This window comes from Scophthalmus maximus, chromosome 13 (genome assembly GCF_022379125.1).
Source record: "Scophthalmus maximus strain ysfricsl-2021 chromosome 13, ASM2237912v1, whole genome shotgun sequence".
In the NCBI taxonomy this organism is placed as follows: Eukaryota; Metazoa; Chordata; class Actinopteri; order Pleuronectiformes; family Scophthalmidae; genus Scophthalmus; species Scophthalmus maximus.
In genome coordinates this window covers 8,127,649-8,148,055 of record NC_061527.1, presented here as the reverse complement: position 1 = coordinate 8,148,055, position 20,407 = coordinate 8,127,649, and the positions used below count along the sequence as shown (strand labels likewise).

The window sequence follows — 20,407 nt, the reverse complement described above, 5'->3', positions numbered from 1 at the left end:
TTTTGTGGGGAAACGTGTGGATGCCACTGGTTCAAACCACCTGTTTCACTTTTCACTGGCAGAGCATGTAACTTAAAGAAAATCTCAAATACGTTATTCCACTCTCCATAGGGAACATATAACCCCCCAAATAATACTGCTTTATGCTTTAAGGGTCTTGGGGAGGCTGGAGCCATTCCCAATTATGAAGGCATATGAAAGCATTTTTTTATATTGATTTCAGGGTCTAGTCTAAAAGCTTAAAAGACACTCGACATGCCTGTAAACCACTGTGGCTGCTTGGATTTTGGCACGATAGAGGTGCGAGTGATAATTTACTTGTTGCTTCTACGGAAAACACATAGATATGACCACAGTAACTGTACAAATGTTTCTTCGTGCAATTGAAACATATAGACTGACCATGTGAGCATGAAAGCGGCGATCCCAAGTGACGTGTTTGTTACATTTTCGTTCTGCCCAACGAATAATGATTATATCAGCAAAGATATGATGTGAGTGACAGGGCAGCACTAATTGCATTGGTCATACTTATCCGTCTTCACAATACGCTGAATTATATGTAACAAGTGAAATCCAACTTTTCTTCCTTTTGCTGCAGAGACTATTTAATGACCTTCTGAGGGAAACTATATCCCATTTAACATTAAAAGAAATTGCACCATTATCACAACAAAAAAAATGGCCTTGGAACCACTGGTGAGTTAAGTTCTCTTGCACTTTCCCAATTAACCAGCAGAGGGAGAGAGACACCAGGGTGATGCCACAATGCAGAGAGCAGAAACCCTGCAGCCCACATCCTGTAAATACACAACACTGACTCCACTAAGATCATTTCTTACTGTCTTGCTGTCATTACACTGTAACTTGAGAATGTCCTTATCTTTAAGACTTCTAAAAGACCAAACTAATTCTTCAGTCCATCCCACTTAACATAGCCTTCAAATCCACGGTTACAGTAGGCAATATCTAAAAATCATCCCTACAGCAACATGAGCGCAAATTAGTAAAGATTCACCCAAATAGAGGAAAAACTATTTATTGCCGAGCAGCATTTCATTGAGAACACGGGGGCATATGAAGCCAAATATAACTGCAGGTTTAGAAGTGAAACAAAACAAAAAGAGGTTATGACTCTCCACCTTTTAAATGAGAGCACAGTGAAATAGGACACAGTAGATTAGAAAATAGCTGTAAAGGTTACTGATGATAAAAACTGTGACAGCCAGGATTCGAGTTTGTCAACAACATGCACATTTTTCTCTTTAGAAATGTAATTCTATGTAAAATCACCCCTTACATCTCAAATGTGGCTGGATATGCATCTTTCTTACAGCCCATTCCTCATACATGAATGATATATGTGTCATATGCCTAAATGTGCATGTTATTGTAGAAATATAATAACTCGGTTTGGTCCAGGTTTAAGACTGTGTAGACAAACCCAGTCTGTAAAGATTTTAGATGTGTGTCTGAGGCTCAATATAAGTCAATCTGTCCCCCCCCCCCATCAGTAAAGCCTATGGCCATACTCCATTGAAAAAAAAAATCACATTTGAAATTTGCATTTGCCACCTGTAAACATAGATACGAGGTAAAAACAGCAATTGATGCATAGAACATGTCAAAGGCAAACGCTCTTTATTTCGGCATAAACTCAACGAAACAATAGATTTCTTTTTTCCTTTTTTTTTTTTTAATAAAACCAATGCGTAATGCAGATTAGTTCTCACCACCGACAGTGGAGCCATGTGGATTCTGTCACTCTTTAGGGATAAAAACGTGTCCAGATTAGCTGCCGAATGTAGCGGGACAGTGTCATTCATCATTATCTCATATTCATTTTCACCACGTATGTTTACATTTTAACCGATGTTCAACAGCCGGTTAGTAACGTCGAGTTTGGCCTACGTGGCCCTGGCATTCGTCCCAGCAACACGACGGCACACATCAGGGCTACACATACAGACGGACAAATAAAAAGATCATTATTAAAAGTCCATGAAGCTTATATATGCTGGTCGGGGGCCTCAACCGACAGGCGCACTAGTGCACCTGCACCTCGTGTGGCAGCAGCTGACAGCCGCTGTTGACGTGCGTGAGGACCTTGTGCTTCAGCTGGGACACCTGCTCCCGGAGCAGGGTGGCCGTCGACGCCAGGTCGCTGTTGTGGTTCTTCAGCGTTTTCACCTTGTCCTCCAGCCTGGAGATGCGCTCCAGTTTGCGCATGCGACACTTGGACGCCGCGATGCGGTTCCGCAGCCGCTTCCTCTCCGCCTTGACGCGCTCCTGTGAGTCCGTGTCGGCGGGGGAGAGCGGAGGACTCTCCCCGAAGCTCTGGACGTCGGGGACCGTCTGCGGCTCCTCCGTCGGCGGCTGGACGCGAGAGAGCTCCGGCGGCGGCGGCGGCGGCGGCGCGGCCGCCCCCAGGTGGCGCGCCGGGGGAGGCGGGAAGGGGACAGTGTCCGTGGAGTAGTTGACGATGGTTCCCAGTGGCCCGGTGGCGTAGCTGTTCAGGTTCGTGTACACCGGCAGGTCCGGCTGCAGGGGGGCCGGGGCGATGTTGGCGCCCAGGTCCAGGCTGCTGGTCGTCTGCCCGTCGCCGCTCAGCTGGTTCTGCTTGTGTAAATCCTCCAGCGCCTTCACGAAGCCCTCGGCGAACTCCTGCTCGTCCGTCACCATCTTCGGGTAGAGGAACTGGGAGCTGGTGGGCGTCGTGGTGACCATGCCGTTGGACTGGATGATCAGCCGCTCCAGCTCCGGGGACGCCAGCTTGAGCAGCCCCAGGTCCGGCGAGCCGAGGAGGCTCTCGGCGTCGCGCAGATGCAGTTTGAGATCCGCGTCTTCCGCCAGGCTCAAGTTAATAATATCCTTCTTCATCATGGTCTGCGTGGGGCGGGGGGGTGACAAGTCGTTCTGCTCGGCACTGCCTCAGTCCGTCGTCCTGCCCATTACCTCTCAGAAATAAACCCTGGTGGGAAATATAGTTTGTCTTAATTTAATATATATTATTTTGATTATCTTAATATTGTAATACGTGTTTGCCAGTCTTCCGCTCTCGAGCTGGATCTGCGCGTAATGATCCAGTGCGCGCATCGCCTCGAGCTTTTCTAGGCTCGCACGTTCCATCGTGTCACGTCGGGGCGCGCGCGCGCGCGCGCGCATTGGGCAGAAATTACGTTTTCCGGACTTTTATCTGAAAAAAGGGATGAGCCGACCAGAGACGAGAAGAAAGGGAGGAGGTCTCACTCTGCGCGTCTTTCCTGTGCCTGGATACAGTTCCCATGCATGTAGACCAATAATGCGTATTGTATGAGCTGTACTACTCCCAGACTGCGGTAAAGTTGGAAAGACAATCACAGAACTAATAAGAGAAACGTTGTTAAAACACAAGCAAAGCCTCCTTCCCAAATCCCAATACCTGTGGCAGTGTGCCTTTGGCAAGGCACATTTATTTATGCAGTACATTTTGTACACAGCCAAACCCAAAGCAATTTATATGGTGCAAAATAAATTAAGAATGATATGAATGTACAAAGCAACTGGAGGTAATAGAACGGCAAAATACATACATAAAGTAGTAAATGATTCAAAAACGTAATCAAAATTGATGTCAAGCAGATGAATCTTTAAAATAGATTAATCTTTAATAGACTAATCACCATTGTCTTGAATCTGGGATTTTCAGTTTTTTTTCTAGATGTAAGCAGCATAGAGGCTGAAAGTTTAGGTCCCACATTATGTTGGACCTGAACTATTCAGAGATTTTTGGACAAGACATCATGAAGTCAACTGTCAGACACACTGGCAACCAGTGTAATGATCTGAAGATCTGTGTAACCTGCTGTGGTCTTTTTTAGGACTCTAGCATCTGTGAGATGCGCTCGAAAGCTCCAGCAACCCTCCTCTTATGTGAACCTCGACACAAGATTTTCCAAGGACAAAAGTGAACTTTTTATTTGTACCGAGTTGTTCATTTTCTTTTACGGATGATCTTTGCTGCCAGTTCTATTGCCATGGGGATGAAGGACAAACTAAAGGGAGGTGGTACACTGAGGTTTGATGTGAAAGTGGGTATTGACTGGCACACATCTCTTTTTTTTCCATTTTCATATTGCAATTACCATGTGTTTCATCAGATGGGTGTGTTTGGGGTAAGGCCATGATGTAAGGATGATTACAAGATATAATGTCATCTTGCATAATTGTGGACATTAGCAGTTGTGATTTCCATTTCACATTTTTTGTGTTCAAGAAAAAAGCCAATGTCTTCTCAGGGAAAGGTTTTGCTCATTTCTTTTCTTTTTATGCCCCCTAGCAAAGACACTGTACCTCGTACTCATGCACACCCAAAATTTGGAGAAGTTGAATCTGAAACTGATGTGATTTCAACACTTCCCCTGGTCAGTTAACAGTCTTTTGAGTTGGATCTGGCCTTACACCAAATACACCCATCTGATGAAACACATGATGATTGAAATTTGTGCAATTCCACTTAGGAGTTTGAATTTTCCATAACAGATTTTGAAGTTCCCTTTCAACACTATCAGGCTGATTCATTAAAAGTGTTTCTAAAAATTATAGATCACCACCATCTCCTCTAAGTGGACTTGTTGTCCATGTCTCTCTGAGGGATTAATAAGGTGAAAATCTTCGAGACAAGCCTGTGCTTGATTTCCTCCCATATTTCCTTTATGCTTGGTCCGTAAGTTCACAGATACACATGAGCAGTCAATAAATCAACAATCATTTAATTTACCTAAAAACTGAACAAACAATCACTGTACCATGTGATACTGTCCCTTGTTTCCTTCACTCCCAGTCGTCTGGCTTGTAAAGGGTTACACAGAGGGAGGTATGTGCGTCAAAGGTAGGCCCCATCCATCACTGCAGAGCATTCTGCGGGTGGATCACATGGTGGACCCTGTGATGTCAGATCTCCTTGCGCTGTGGCGGAAATGGAGGTGGGTGGAAGTAAACCAACAGAGGAGAGGAGAGATATTTTTGTCTAAAAGCTGAGTATCAGTGGAGCGGGAGTGGGGGTGCTGAGCCTTCAGTCGAGAGAGAAAAAAAAGAAAAGCTTGGCAGTAGCTGGTAAAGGATGTACCACTCTCTCGCGTGCACTCTTTCAGTTCCCTTTTCCTTTAATTTACCCGATGAACCTGTCAGCATTTGTTCAACACACATAGTTTTAGGAATCCTCTTGTGATAATTGTCCATACATGAACACTTTGCCTTCTATTACATTCATTGATTAGAAATGTATGAATAGCTTTGTTTTGATTGGGATAAAGGTTGGATTTTCTAGGTATACTCTCTTTGAGGGACTTATTTTTGAGACTCTTTATTGAAGAGTCACTTCGAGATTAGGATTGGGTTAGTGTTTGATACTACGGTTCACGTGTATTTGTATCAGCCCACTATGCTGCTCCACTTGGTCTGATGACGTAGTTTCACGGTGTAGGTGAAGTTTCAAACACCTGGAGGATGTAGCAGCCCAGTGCACAAAGTTAGATTCCTTGTGTGTGGGTGTGTGGGTGTTAATCAAAAGCCTTTGATTTATATCTTTTTTCCAGACCATGTTACTGTTACAGTAGTGCGTGTATTTCTGGTATTGAACAACATCTAACCCTTGTTTCCCCACATTTACACATTCTTTATGACTCACCTCAAGCCCAGAGAGAGGCTTAATATTCAGACTGCGTCTCTTTGTCACTTTTTGTGTTGTTGATTGGATAAAATTGCCAAGAGACAGAGATGCAGTGTTGGGAGAGATGTTTTCCCGCGCGCCCGGGATTAGATGAGGTTCCACAAATATGCCAGGCAGCTTGATATGCTTTGTGCCCAGTGGTAAAAATAGGCCTTCTTCCCAAGGGAAGTGGTGACGTCCGCAGCCTGCCTGCATCACCAGCCACAAGCCGGCATCATCCTCATGCTGGAAGAGGCAGCGAGACAAAGTGTGGGGGGAGCATCAGAGATTACCATAGCAACACAAGCAGAGTGACGCAGGTAAAAGCAGTGAGAAGGAAAAGGGGTAGTGATTGGCTGGCGAGTGCAGTGTATGTATGTGTATGTGGCAGAAATGTGTGTAGGTGGAAAAGAAGCGGAGGAGGACTCAATAACCTAGCACTGAGATTATCCCCAACAGCCCCTGCACACACGCACGCAGGCACGCAGACACACAGACACACACACAACAAGTGCACGCACACACACAAACACGCACACACACAGACACACACACACAGTCCAAGCCTGTTATCACGGTCAACAATTCAGCCTAGAAATGAGATGATATGATTTTGCACGCTCTGTGAGCACTGACTTCAGAGGGAATGGAAAACAGCGTTATTTTCCTCCTTCACAAATGCCATCTTGGATATTATGCATGCATTTATTCTGGGAGCTAAACATTCCCCCCATATGCCCCCGTATGAATTCAAACCATCTCAACGCTTCATTTCAGTGCAATCAAATTAAAAACCTTCAGGCAATTCAGTTGCATTGGCAAAGATATAATGTTGAATTTAATTAAATTTCAAAGGTTATAACCCTTTTCTTTTTTTACAGCTGTCCCAGTTTATTTCATAGGATGAAGCTTGTTAGAATTGTATCTTCTAGATTAAGTAACATGTATCAAAAAGGGTTTTTAAAAGCTACAATATAACACATTCAAATGAAAGATAGGTTGAAGTTGCCGGCATCGTGTCATAATGTCATCCTAGTATGTGATCGGCTACATGGGTATGTGTGTCCTTGTGTGTTAGAGCATGAGATACAAGTGAGCACAGAGAGCCTCTCGGGAGTCGCTCTGTAATCTCAATGTGTGTCTAGTGTTGGTGGATTCTCAAATAAATTTGTTGATATGGTTGGAACCTAAATGCAGACAACCAGAAGAAAACATTTTTTTTCCCCAAATGGTCACGCGGCAAGCAAAATTTGAGCAGCAATAGATAACATCCAAACAAGAAAGAAGCAGTACCAAGAGTAGGGGGCACATACATGTGAAGGGCAGATGAAGGTTTTGGCGATAGCTCCACAGTGACGGCTGCTGGACATACAGGGAACAGCAGCGTCGGACACAACAGGAGAGGCAGAGGCTAAAGGGGAAGAAGAAAGCATGGATGTATTTACAAGATCTATTTAATGTATTTTAACATAATATGTGGGCCACTGTCACGCACAGTCATCTGACAGTTGAACGTTCAACGTCTAATCACACAATAGACAGCACTGAAACTATACTATACTTACTATGCAGTTCACAAACCTGATTGAGTTTCTGTTTGCACACTTCAAAAAATACTATATGTCTAACGGATCATGGACTTATGTCAAGATCTCTCAAATTTAAAGGAAATATTAAAGCCAGTTAATATTGATTGTTTTGACTATCTAGGCCAATAGCCGCCGATCCTGGTTGAATCTGTAAACAGGACATTGTGACAAAACAAATACAACCACCACAACCACTTTAACAAAAGTTGTTTTATTCTCATGTTTTCATGTAAATAAATTACAACAATGTTATTTGTTAGAAAAATAAAATGATATCCAACCAACTTGACACATGTTGGATTCATCCACATCAGAATTATGAACATGAGAAACTTTTTTTTTCTTCCAATCATTTATGTGTCGTCTAACAAATGCTTTAACAGAAGTGTTAATTTTTTCTGACTGAATCCTCATCCGGCGAAAGCCGGTCAACTGTTCACCTGCTATGATCGGCAGCCAAACAAAAATGTTGCAAACAACAACAGTACGGCACAAACCACAACTTTAAAGAGCAAGTTGTCAAAGAAAATAAGTGATGCAACAGAAGTCGGGGCTGGGCAGTTTCTTCACCAATCAAAACTACAACTGAGGAGACAAGTTGACAAACCATTTAAAAAAACCAACTAAAAACAAAAACCTCATTCCAGTGTACCAACTTATTGAGAGCTATTTTTGGAATAATAACTATTTGTGATTTAAGATGTCAAATATTAAGTTGTAATGAATCATGTTACAAATTAAAAGTAAAGATGTCTTTCAGCTCTGACTGATACACTGGTATATGGTCATAAAAAATGTTTCATACCAACTTAAAGATGCTAAAAAACAAAATTCAGTGCAAATGCACAGCTTCTCTCAACTTCTCCCAGTGTGATTTCTGCAATGGTCAGACCTGACAAACACCTCCGCAGAAGAAAACACCAGTTTATTTTGTCTTCATGTACTGAAGGAGTAATGACTCTGAATAAGAGGATGCGCTGTTGAAGGTGCTATGTCGTCTGTCAGTGCTGGTTCTTCATTCCCTGTGGTTTGCCTAGTTTCTTATCCTGCTGCTGCTGCGGCTGCTGTTGCTGCTGCTGCTGCTGCTGCTGCTGCTGGCCCCGACCAGGGCCGCTCAGTCCTCCACGACCACGACCACCAAACAGACCTATAGAGAGATGAGAGAACAATGGAAATAGAGAAAAATCTGTTAAACAAAAAGCAAAAATGCGTCTGGACATTTTCCAGAGTTTGCCGTTCAACATTTAACGAAAGCAGCAGGAGACTATCAGAATCCGACACAACACGCTCCACTCGCTGGCTGAGTTTTCTGAAGATTTTCCTTCTGCATTCTTACATTTGGATAAGATGTCTATAGCAGAACTGGAGAGAGCCATACAGGCATCTTGATCTTTTGTTCAAAAGCTACTCCTGAAAGTGTGTGGATTTTTGTATACGCGCAGAAATGTGAAGAATCAAAATCAAACTCTAGTGTCAATATTGATGTTGTGATAGCAGGCACTAACACACGCCCCTGCAGGCGTCCGTCTGATCAGCAGCGAGTGTTTCCACTCACCTCGGCCAGCTCCTCCCCTTCCTTTGCCCTGCTGTTTATTCTGCATGGCACCTCCGCGGCCGCGACCCTTCGACACCACCTCCTCCTTCACCATATCGATGATCTCGTCTGGGATTCGCAGGTACTTGATGGTGCTTCCTCTGATGTAGCACTCAGGCATCCTCCAGAACTTATCACCATCCTGCCAGAGTTATGAAGGGGTGTCAACACCTCCAAATGCATCCCAATCACAATCAAACAAATATTTTGACTTTCATTTACAAGTTTCAGTCTACACCTTGTAAGACAGTACAGGAGCTTCGTGCCATGTTGCGTTGTTTTTAATGAGTGATTGATGACAATTGTTCTTTCTCCACTCTTTACTATAGGAAGCACTGTTTCAGCAGTTTTAGTGATGGCAGAGATGTGAAAAGCAGAGCTCAGTTTTACCCTCGAGGTGCAGATGACCTCTCTCAGGTTGATGTTCATCCAGTTGTCACAGCTGACGAGGTGACCGTTATACGTCTCCCCGTTCTTCAGCTCCACCAGCTGAGCAGGGAGAAGACACAACAAACAAACAAACAGCAACACAATGTGAGAAGGATGACAGTAGTTAAAACTTTGGTATTCTCTTGTAACAACTCAGAAAACAGGACATGGCAGTTAAAGGCTGCACAGACTGAAAGTTGCAAAAACCGACTGAACTGAAACATTGGACTTATGTAGATTAATCTGGATACTTAGAAGGTAACACACAGTTTATAATGTATTATTAACCATTCAATGGATAAACTGCTTTTTTTTTTTAGAGAAAGCTCAGAGTCTCCTCACCATAGGATGGTTCTGGGCAGTCTTCAGCAGAGACAGAGGAAGCTACAAAATGACAGGAAAAAAGAATCATACATAGGATTTCACATGCCATCCAAATTATTTAGTAACCTGAGTATATTGGACATCCAGGCAATGGTGGAAACTCTTATTTGCAGTTTCTCAAGGAATTTTTAAAATGAGCAGACAAGGGTTCTAGGTGTCATAATGTCACATTAATATGATCCTGTGGAAGGTTATAAATAACTGACAAACTTTCTGCAGTGTACACCAATTCAAATTCAACAAGTTTAATCAAGACGAGACTAAAAAATTTAAATCTTTTGCGAAGTCACAGTGACTGAAGCGCAATGGAAAAAGGATTAAAAATATTTGTTCATCGTTTCAATCAATTAATGTGACCTGGACCCACCAAGGGGTAATGACTAGGCCCAGGGGTCCTTGGACCCCCTCAGGCCCCTTTATCTCTGCCATGATGACTGAACATTTCTCATTGTAAAATCACAGGGCTCAGTAAAAAGAATTCAAAGACAGACAAACCACAACGAGACACTATAATATACATTTCTCTTTCAATGTGGGGGCCGTGTGAAGGAGGGATGGAGGGGGCTTTTACACATCTGTGCCTAGGGTCCCCATGTTCCATGATTCGTCTATGCCTGGACCCAGATAAGTGGCAGAAAACTGATGGATTGACCTATTAAAAAAATGAATGCTTTGCTCATATCGACCTTTGTCCATCATGAGACGATGAGCTTGTTACTTGTCTGCTTTCTCCCAAAAGACAAACGTTATAACTACTGTTACTGCTTACCTGTCTCTACCTGTCTCTACCTACCGTCTATCTTTGTGATGTAGTCTATTTCTTATCTAGGGATTTATTAACATAAATTCAATGCTGACCTAAAAGGTCTGAAGATACTCTGAACTAGAGTTTCAGGCTGAAACGGTGGATGTTTGCTGTAGCCGTATATTAAAAACAAACAAACACTATGTCAAATCTGTGTTTAATTATAATTTAGCTTCGGTGGCTAACTGCACTTAGCTCGCGTGACGTTACCGGGCATCATTGAGACCCAGCACTTCGGTGCTGAGGAGCAAACACACGCGGACTGAAAATCTGAAAGAAAACCATCAACGTCCCGTGTGAACCCTGGAGTCAAATACTTACCATTGTGAAGGTGTGTATTATTGATTTTGAATCTTAGTTTCTGCCTCGGCCCTTCTCTGACACGATTTTACCTCCTATTGTTCTTCTTCGAGTCTTGCTGAGTTTCCGGCGCTGCGGTGCAAAATAACGTGCTTGTTATAAGATGCTGCCCCCTAGCGTCAAACACATTCATCTACTGTGGAACTTCTTTTTTTTACAACAAGTAAACAATTCAGAGCCAGATCTTTTGAAGATAGATCTAAAATGATTTTTATTTTGGGGGGTAATTATTTCTTTTGCTGTCTTTAAGCATTTTTTCAAATGTATTTTTTCATATTCATTTAATATTTATTAGTCTTCTGTTCGTATGATTGATTCTTAGCCTATCATTGCACTGCTTTTTCTTTAGACCTTTGGGTTCCCCCTTTTACCTCAGGCATAATTTATTTCAGAATTACCAACTGGGCAAAGACTAGAGAGCAGCTTACCAGGGCACCCAAAAGCCCCAGGTTTACTCCATGTCTATTGGTTTGACATAATTCGATGAATCACACATTTGTAGAAATGTGCACCTCTGAAGAAGAACATCAACTATGATTAGTCCTCTTACATTCTAAGCGTTGTCTTGTAGGGGCGACCTTCTTCAAAATTCCGTTGTCACCATTGAATGAACAATTTGAGGTACATTTGAAGAATCAGTAGCTTCTCATACACACAATAATTATAAGAGAGTTTTCCCAAATCCCGACAGTATTTTTTAAAAAATATAAATGTGAAGCAAAAGACAACACGTTTTAGGGGGAATTTGTTTTTAGCATTATTTCACCACTGAAGTACTGTACATTAATTAATTCTGTTCTGTGCTGTGTATAAAACGACACAGTTTAGTGGGAAATGTCCATATTACACAACTATTTAATTTCATTTTTGTTTTATTATATTGTATTGTATTGTATTGTATTGTATTGTATTATATTATATTATATTTAAGATGGGATCATATTCAGGGTCTATCTATCTACCTACCTCGAACGGCAGTTAACGACTGAAGCGCGTCATCGCTGACGTCATCACGTCACGTCTCACGCAGCCTCAGAGGAGGACGCCGGCGGTGTCGCTCGTGCAGAAGGAGCCGTCAGCTGTGCGTGGTGTCGGGTCTCGTCACGGCCGCGGTTCAAAAATAAAGAGCGACAAAAGAGAAGAGTACGGACTCTGCACCAGGCCGGGACATGGACAACAGTAAACGGACGGTGGTCGTCACAGGTCGGTCGGCCCTTGTTTCCCCCCCAATGCAGCTGTTGTTGTTGTTGTTCTCGCCGTCGGTCTGTCGACTGCGGGTGAAGTGGAGGAAAAAGTTGTGGAGATGTCAGCTGCTCTCACGTTAATGGCGTCAGGCCGCGTTTTGTTGACGGTTGAAGACAAACACCATCTGTTTGCAGTTTTAATAAGAACCACCTCGCTTGTGTTCTGCCGCTGCCTGGGGAAACTATCTTTTGTCCTCGTCTCCTTTTTCTCAAAAGGCCAAAATGAAACAATGGCTAAACATATGTGATCTACTACTACTTATTAGGAATTGATTCATTTTCTGTTGTCTCAACATTTTTCTTCTTCGTGGATTTATTCTGAAACAATTTCAGGAAACGAAATGAAGTTATCTCACATTAGCTTATCAATATCTCAGCTACTTCATTTTAAGTTTGTGTTGCGTAGAATAATGTCCATAAAAGACGATACATAAAGGAGAAAAATCCATTAGTAACAGTGTCAGCGGTCGCCTGCTCGTCTAATTAAGACATGTCATAACTTTTCTAACAGAGGAAGAGTCATGAGTTTCATCTACTGTTAAACAGTAGAACACCAGGCCTCTTTCTGGACATGTGTTCTTACAGACCTGGTCAAAGTTAATAACATAACAATGATTAACCAATTGATGGTTGCTTTTCAGTATTGATATCTTACTGTAATTCTTTCTGTATGGATACTCAACCTATTTCCTATTTAATGACATAACGCTCCGATATCATATGCAAATCTGGAGACACAATTGTTATTTTTCAGTTGTATCCTACCAATATGTCCTTAAGAAATATTTGTGCATGTTTGATTATAGAAAACATGAGATGCTTCACTTTTTTCTTATAATAGCACTGATATTAATGTACCAGTGATCATATATATTGTTATTCTAAGAATAAGACCCCCCCTTCCAGCCAGAAAATGGCAACATTTTTTTTACAGTCGTTACCATCTGATTTGCACAGAAGTGACCGAGACAGTGACCTGGTGTTTTCAGACACAAAGGGGTGCAGGAGCCGGCAGTCCCAGCTGATCGAAGATGTGTAGATTGCCTGGGAACAGCACCTTCACAATAGCCGTGCCGGCTGGCAGCTGCCGGGCCCCTCTCTCTGCTCCTTTTCAGCAGCCCGTCAGACAAACTGACCCCCCCCCCCCCCCCTCCACCCAACCCCTGGGGACCCGCTGACCCTAGGAAGCATGGTGGAGGGGGGATCAGTTATAGATCCCTGTATAAACAAGCCCCAGTGAATATCTGTCGGCTGCCGCCTACTTTTTTTTTTAGGAGGTCATTTGGAGTGGTGCAGGGAGTGATTTTTTAGTGATAGAGATTTGACTCTGATGATGATTTCAGAAAAGAAACAAGATTTGTCACAGCAGAATTCATAAACTCAAACACTCAAACAGCAAATCATATGCAGCAGCATCTCAGTCTTTTTTTACAAAAAAATGTAAAGGTAAAGGTGTGAAATATACAGTTTTTATTCAGCAAAGCGTTGACTGAACGCTTGTAGTCAATCCATAACATTTAAATATGTTATGGATTGATAAGTCAAAAGCTCTTATCCAGCTAATAATGTCACATCATACAACAGAAAACTGCTAAAATGGCACATGGTCAATCGGACGTTACACCACATTCACGTGTCAATTTCTCTTGAATGCATTTGCAATAAAAATTAATGCTTGTATCGTATTTCAGCTTGTGAAAATAAATCACTGGTCCCTCCAGCATGTTTCTCCTCCTGTTTAAAAAACCAATTGAATCTAAAGCGACATTATCAGAAACATGGTGTAACAGAAATCTGTTGTCACGATGTTGAATTGTGTCACCAACTGAATTAACTCCGGTGTTTTCTAGGTTTTGGACCATTTGGAGAGCACGCGGTCAACTCCAGCTGGGTCGCAGTACAGGTGTGTTTCATCCCTCTATTGCTGTCTATTAAGTTAAATGTCACCTAAATAATATGCATAATAATATGCCTGTCCCGTTATCAACAAGATTTGAACCTGTTTGTATGACGGTTACATGATGCTCTGATAGTTGCCGGTCGGCTTCGCACCGTGTGCAGCCGTGTGTCCCAGAGGTTCCCCTGTGTCCTGCTGGGGGAAGTGCATGTGGGGGGATGATGGTGGTTGTCAGGGCGTCTAGACGGACTTGATAAGGATATTAAAGGCAAACAAAAGGCCGCTCTGTAGCGGGGTCACTGACGTGGTCAGACAAGCCTCTTTTCAATACAAGTGGGGGTCAGTGTCCAGAGCTATTTGTCCTGCAGGGAGATCGGGGGGAGGTGTCGGTCGACTGGTTGTGAATCTGATACAGATTTGTCTTACTTATGATATGTGTGATTGCACCTTTTATTTCTTGCTTTTCTCATGCTGGGTTTATTAACGTAGGTGGTTGAGTGTTGTTCATTTGTTTTGGTCTTTCAGAATACACATTTTATAAGTGGAAAGAGCAAGTCAACTGAGAGACATCTGTTTCATAAGAAAAGGCAAACAAAAATATTCATCTCGTTTTTCAAAATTCACCAAAAATGTCACATTTTAATAACATATTACAGAAAATTTGGCTATAGATCAGAATTCTAAATAGTAGTTTTCCATTCACAGTCTGTGATGTTGATTTAGTGTGTAAGATGCTATATGGGATGATGAGATGATGATCGATTTATTATTTTGTTCATTCATTCGTTATTTAATCAGGCTGTCAAGAGACCAAAAAAACAAAAAAGATAATCAACAAAAAACAGATGGCGCTATTACACAAACAATGAACAAAGAGAAATCGTGACAAGAATCATACAAAACATCACATAAATTTTGTTTTATCGCCTTAAGACTGTGCATAAAACAAGAAATGTTGAACTTGAAATGTTATTTTTGTCCTCAGAAACAGCAGTTTGGAAGCAACACAGCATCCACTTTACTTGTCATTTGTGAAGCGTTCAACCACATCTAATAGCAAGAAGTTATCCATGTCATAGAGAACTCCACTTCCTAATGACACCTGAGCAACCAGCTGAGAAAGACGTGGTTGTGGTTGAAAGGTTCAAGGACAATTAAGTAAATGTGAATATTTTGGAAATGGCAAATGTTAAATTGTGGATTTGGAACAATTTTAGTTTTTTTTTTTAAATCTTTGTTTCTTTTTCATCCTGTCAGGAACTGAAGAAGCTCGGACTCGGCGGTGAAGTGGACTTGCATGTGTACGAGGTTCCTGTAGAGTACCAGACAGTCCAGAGTTTGGTTCCTTCGTTATGGAAGCAGTATCATCCACAGGTGAGAGGAGAACATGGTGTGACCGGTTCACATCCGTCTCAGGTCTGTGTAAAGACAAACGTATGTTATTGTTGAATCTGACCTCAGAACTATCTGATAGTGATGCTGCATTTAATTATATTTTATACAATTATCAAATTACTCACTTCAAATGACTGTGTACAGATGAGTTTAGTGTTAAATATATGTGACTATATCTGGTTCAGCAGAGCTGAGCTTTTATTAATAGATCAGCCACAAATATACTGTAAATCATTTGTGCTATGGGACAGTGATTAATCAGTTTTAGTAGTTTTTATTTAAGTCTGACATTGTGTTTGTTGTTGTATCCTTTGCCAGTTGGTAGTTCATGTTGGAGTCTCGGGCATGGCCACGACCGTCACGCTGGAGAAGTGCGGCAGAAATCATGGCTACAAGGGTCTGGACAACAGCAGCTTCTGTCCGGATTCGCAGTGTTGCATTGTGGGAGGCCCAGACTGCATCAACTCTGTTATTGACATGGAATCGGTCTGTAAGAGAGTGACCGCCTTGGGGCTGGGAGTAGCTGTCTCTGTCTCCAAAGACGCCGGAAGGTAATTTTATTTCTCCGTCTAGAGTCAGCTCTTCACCTGTGGACCACATGCTTAAGCTGTCAATGGATAGAGGCAGATTAATCTCTCCTCAGTACGCTGGTACTCTCGCCATTTAAAAAACAAATATTTGTTGAACAGGTTCCTGTAACAAGACTGTCTTATATTAGAGTCTTGCCGGCATCCGCGTTCTCCGTAGCGTTGCAGAAACTTCCCCCGCTATCAGTATGATTGCTCTGAAAATCATAACATATACCAAATTAAGATCAATTACAGTATAAGATCGTCAGATCGCCTACCCCTACTTGGAGTGAGTTTATATAAGCACAATATGACTGTCAGAAATGGGGATCTTCTAAACAAATGTATGTGCACATTTCTCACTGGACCTCTCATTTCTTTAATGCCCCGTTGTCTTACATGACAGATATCTCTGTGATTTCACCTACTACACGTCTCTGTACCTGAGCCACGGTCGCTCTGCCTTCGTCCATGTGCCTCCTCTCGGAAAGCCTTACAGCGGGGAGGACCTGGGCCGTGCGCTGAAGGCCATCGTCCAGGAGATGCTGGAGCTTCTTGACCAGGCTGAGGAGAAGATACACTGCCAGCAGCACTTCCACTAAGTGACCTCCAGATGCCAACCAGCCTCTCCAGCACTCACCACACAAGAGAAATTGCACTTAACCACAAGTAGCCAAACTTCTTCTTCTTCTTCTTTTTTATTTGGACAAAATGAAAACTTCAGTATATGGAATGTTTTCAGTGTTTGCTCGTCCTTGTCTTAGGTTTTTGCTTATTGTTTTGCTAAGCCTGTTTCAGTTATGTTTAACAGTCTCCTGATGACAAGATAAAATTTTGTAGCATACGTAGCATTGAAGTGCAAGTGTTTCTCCTGGTTCCAAGGAACATGAAACATTCAGACCTTGGAGTTTAAAATATGGGAATCACTGTAGGTCCACCAAGAAAACACAGCAGCAAAGTGCTGCTCATATTTGTTCATATGCAGTTAAGATACAGTTCCAGAAGCTCTGTAATGTGGCAGATATAATAGCCTATTACCCCAAAAGTGACTACTATTATTGCACCTTATATGGTTAGGGTTATTGAATTGGCTATAAAAAGTCACATTTGGGGAAACTGTTAAATGTACTAAAACATTATTTGACCTTTGTAATGCTTCATCCTCAGAGTTTCACTGTGTCTCACTATGTTTCAGTCAACAGGCGTGTACACCTGAATGTCTATATACAGTATAGTTAATGTACACGATACATTAAGTAGAAATGTTTAGCAGTAAACTGTTTGCTAATGTCAGTTTCCTTCAGATATTGTTTTCTAGCTTCTCTAAAGCCTAACTGCCGTTTCACATTTTATGTTGAATTGTTTCTTGGGTGCTTTTTCTTTATAAGAAGTTGTAAATTTGCCTTCTTTTACTAAGGTTATTTAAAATCAGGGAACGGGTTGGTTCCAGCTCATTTTCCCCCCAGTTTGTTGGCCCAATTCTGACAGAAAAAAAACTAAAACGAATTCACCTCGCTGAGGTCTGGCCCCTGGCTCTGCAATTATGTTATTTTAGTAAAAGTTTAAGTCTGTCCATTTATAGGAGATGTATCACAACTCTGTTGTGGCTGCACAATTATTTGAGAAAAATATTGACCATTGCTGTTATTACTATGAATTGCATTCAACAGAAGAATTCTTCTTAGTGAGCTGTGTGTCAAATGGTGCACACACAGCTTACAGATGGAACTGTTTTTTTTTTTCTTCCTCAAACTGTTTTAAAAGCGGGGCGGATGTGGCTCTGGATGTAGAGTCGATCATTCCAGCTTCCCCCAGTCCGCATGCTGATGTGTCCTTGGACAAGACACTTAACTCTTAAATGCCTCTGACGACTCTTCCGTCAGTGTATGAATGTGACAGAAAAAGTGTGGTCAAAAGCAGCGCTGTGTGAATGGGTGACTGTGACTTGTAAAGCGCTTTGAGTGGTGGATAAGACTAGAAAAGCGCTATATAAATATAGTCCATTTACCACATGTCCTTTGTTTAATTTGCTACGTTGCAAATTGCAAAATCCAGGCTGTTCTATTTTCTGTAATTGTGCAGCCCAACTCGTTTATAGCTGATTAAAGCTTTCCGTTTTTCCCTGCATTGAATCAGGTGTCACTGAGGATTTGATTCGATAAAGTCTTTAGACTCTCAGTTCAGTCAGAGTTGGGCCTGGACTTTTATTTCTGTAGCACTTTCTTTGTTTTACACTTTTACTTAATCTGGAATTTGAACAGCATTTTAAAAAAACAAAAGGTGTTTATTTTCAGTCACTTTAACTTGAAATATGTAGCTTTCCAGACACACAAACACACACACACACACACACACACACACACACACACACACACACACACACACACACACACACGTATCCATCCCATTTTAATTCCCCCTCCCCATGAATTATCATTATGCATGTGTGGTATGCTTTCTAGGTGATTAATGCTTTATTTTCCTGAGCTTTGGATTGTTCTGATGTGTTAAAACAAACAGCAGCATATTATTTCATTGCCTGTGACGGTGCCACTCCAGGTGTAAATGTTCTGTTTTGTCTTTTTTTTTTTTAATGGTCTATTTCACTATGTACATCAGCATTTCCCTTGCTCCTAAGCCGTTGCTAAGGACTGCCCACAACACCTACTGTAGCACAGCTTCAGTTTTATGTTTCAGCAGAAATTGTACATTTTGCTGCAACATCACAAAAACAAAAAACTAGCATCTTGGAACAGTGAACTGATCAGGATTTAACGTCATCTCAGACTTAAGTTTTATCATGACCTTTGACATTCACCTTATATCTCAGCTATGTGGTTTCAAACTCTGTGGAATTATGTAAATGATGGGCAGCTTTTAAGATCTGACTTTGCAGGTGCTGATATTTTACTGTGTGGCTTTACGAGCGCCGAGGCGTGAAAGAGTCGTGGAGCGGCTGTGCCTGAGATGTCTGCTCTCAAATGTGAAAGCCTCAAGTTTACATATGAGGTGACCTCTGACCCTGACTTTTTCCTGTGCCTTGCGGTTGTTTATGTGTGTTATGAGGCCTTAAAAATGCTCAGCAGGTCAGTTCAAAGATGTATTTACTGATGCTGTCCAGTCAGATGTGTGGCTACCTCAAGAATACTTTTTGTTTTATCTTGGTGTGTGCTCTGTTGTTCAATAACATAATGGCTCTGTGATTTATTGTGAGTTCCTGTGTTTAGGGAGTATCCTCTGAAAAGGTGTCGTTTTCTGCTTCTGACATTAACAAATCACTGTTACAATAAAGTAATCTTAGCTTTGTAAAACGTAAAGCTTTGAAGTAAAGAGAATTAAAGGATCACTAGTTATGTCTGTGTCTGTGCTTCTACTTTGTATTTTTCCACCACTGATTTGTTGAAAACATGTAATTGACTTGTCAACTGTACAAATACACAGTTTTATTGAAAAGGCGTCAATCCAAGATTCATAGATGTATCAAAGATGCATCACTCTGTCAAAAATAATTGGCCTGACTTCTGCATGCACCTGGTTTTATTTCAAGCATCACAAAAAATGTTCACTACTCCAATTTGGAATTTGTCGACCTGTGACGTATTTTGCTTTGAAGAATATGGAATCTGAGTACATCTGGTTTATTAATTTGTTTTTTTATTAATTAATTTTCCCTATCATAATTTGACCTGTGGATATCTTGACACGTGATTGTATGAATGTATGCATAATGTGAATACACTGTATTTGCACGTACAATGGTACCAGCTGTCAATCACACGAAAGCGTACTCTGCTTCATCAGCTATCTACTCCAATTGGGACCGCGATCTACGAAATGAACCACATGCTGTGTTGGAGAAGACTTTAAAGTAGAGAGTATAAAAATATCAGGGAAATATTACTGAAGGCAATAGATAAAGTGTGAATTAGGGTCATTTCCTCAGACTTCAATACTAACTGACTTCTTGTGGCAAGTAGTGGAGTTGCCTCCTGCTGGCCATTAGATACAAAGCAGGTTTAAATCGTTCTGAATTGGCTTCACTACTCAGACCCAGTCTATAGTCTTTGGTTTGATTGGCCTGTTTATTTTAGATAATCGTTAACAAAACATTATTCATGGAATTATAATGTCAAAGTGTTGTGTCAGTGTTTTTTTTCACAGCGGGCCCCCTTAAACATTTAGCGGCAGGCTCAGTGAATGAAGGTGAAGAAAACCCCTTTAGTTATCAAAAGTAGTACATAGAATAACTGAAATGTAAGAAGAAGAAAAGGGCCATGCCTCTATGCACACTCAGTAAGTGTTTCTATTTAGCAGTAAGTGTATTTGGAGAGTTGTTTTCTGTCTATTAAATTATGTGATTCAAAGCTGACTGCCAGCCTGTAATAGTATTTATGAGTTGTGTTTTTTTTCTGCTAAAGTAGCTAGATTTGTGTTGTTTGAGCCCTTCTCGTA

The 20,407-nt window shown here is 41.6% G+C and overlaps 3 protein-coding genes across 3 annotated transcripts; 1 reads left to right on the top strand and 2 right to left on the bottom strand.

Annotated features, from left to right (window-relative positions):
* Nucleotides 1-1,023: 1,023 nt before the first annotated feature.
* Nucleotides 1,024-3,159, bottom strand: LOC118318175 (transcription factor JunD). Its single transcript, XM_035647563.2, has one exon. It carries the CDS (start codon nt 2,881-2,883, stop codon nt 2,047-2,049), a length of 837 nt encoding a protein of 278 aa, XP_035503456.1. The 5' UTR covers nt 2,884-3,159; the 3' UTR covers nt 1,024-2,046.
* Nucleotides 3,160-7,473: 4,314 nt separating this feature from the next.
* Nucleotides 7,474-10,940, bottom strand: lsm4 (LSM4 homolog, U6 small nuclear RNA and mRNA degradation associated). Its single transcript, XM_035647565.2, has 5 exons — nt 10,812-10,940; nt 9,644-9,685; nt 9,263-9,361; nt 8,834-9,014; nt 7,474-8,425 (listed from the first exon to the last, which is right to left on the bottom strand). The coding sequence occupies exons 1-5, from the start codon at nt 10,812-10,814 to the stop codon at nt 8,280-8,282; spliced, it is 471 nt and encodes a 156-aa protein (XP_035503458.1). The 5' UTR covers nt 10,815-10,940; the 3' UTR covers nt 7,474-8,279.
* Nucleotides 10,941-11,885: 945 nt separating this feature from the next.
* LOC118318176 (pyroglutamyl-peptidase 1-like) lies at nt 11,886-19,308 on the top strand. Its single transcript, XM_035647564.2, has 5 exons — nt 11,886-12,053; nt 13,945-13,997; nt 15,249-15,365; nt 15,705-15,937; nt 16,362-19,308. The coding sequence occupies exons 1-5, from the start codon at nt 12,020-12,022 to the stop codon at nt 16,555-16,557; spliced, it is 633 nt and encodes a 210-aa protein (XP_035503457.2). The 5' UTR covers nt 11,886-12,019; the 3' UTR covers nt 16,558-19,308.
* Nucleotides 19,309-20,407: the final 1,099 nt, after the last annotated feature.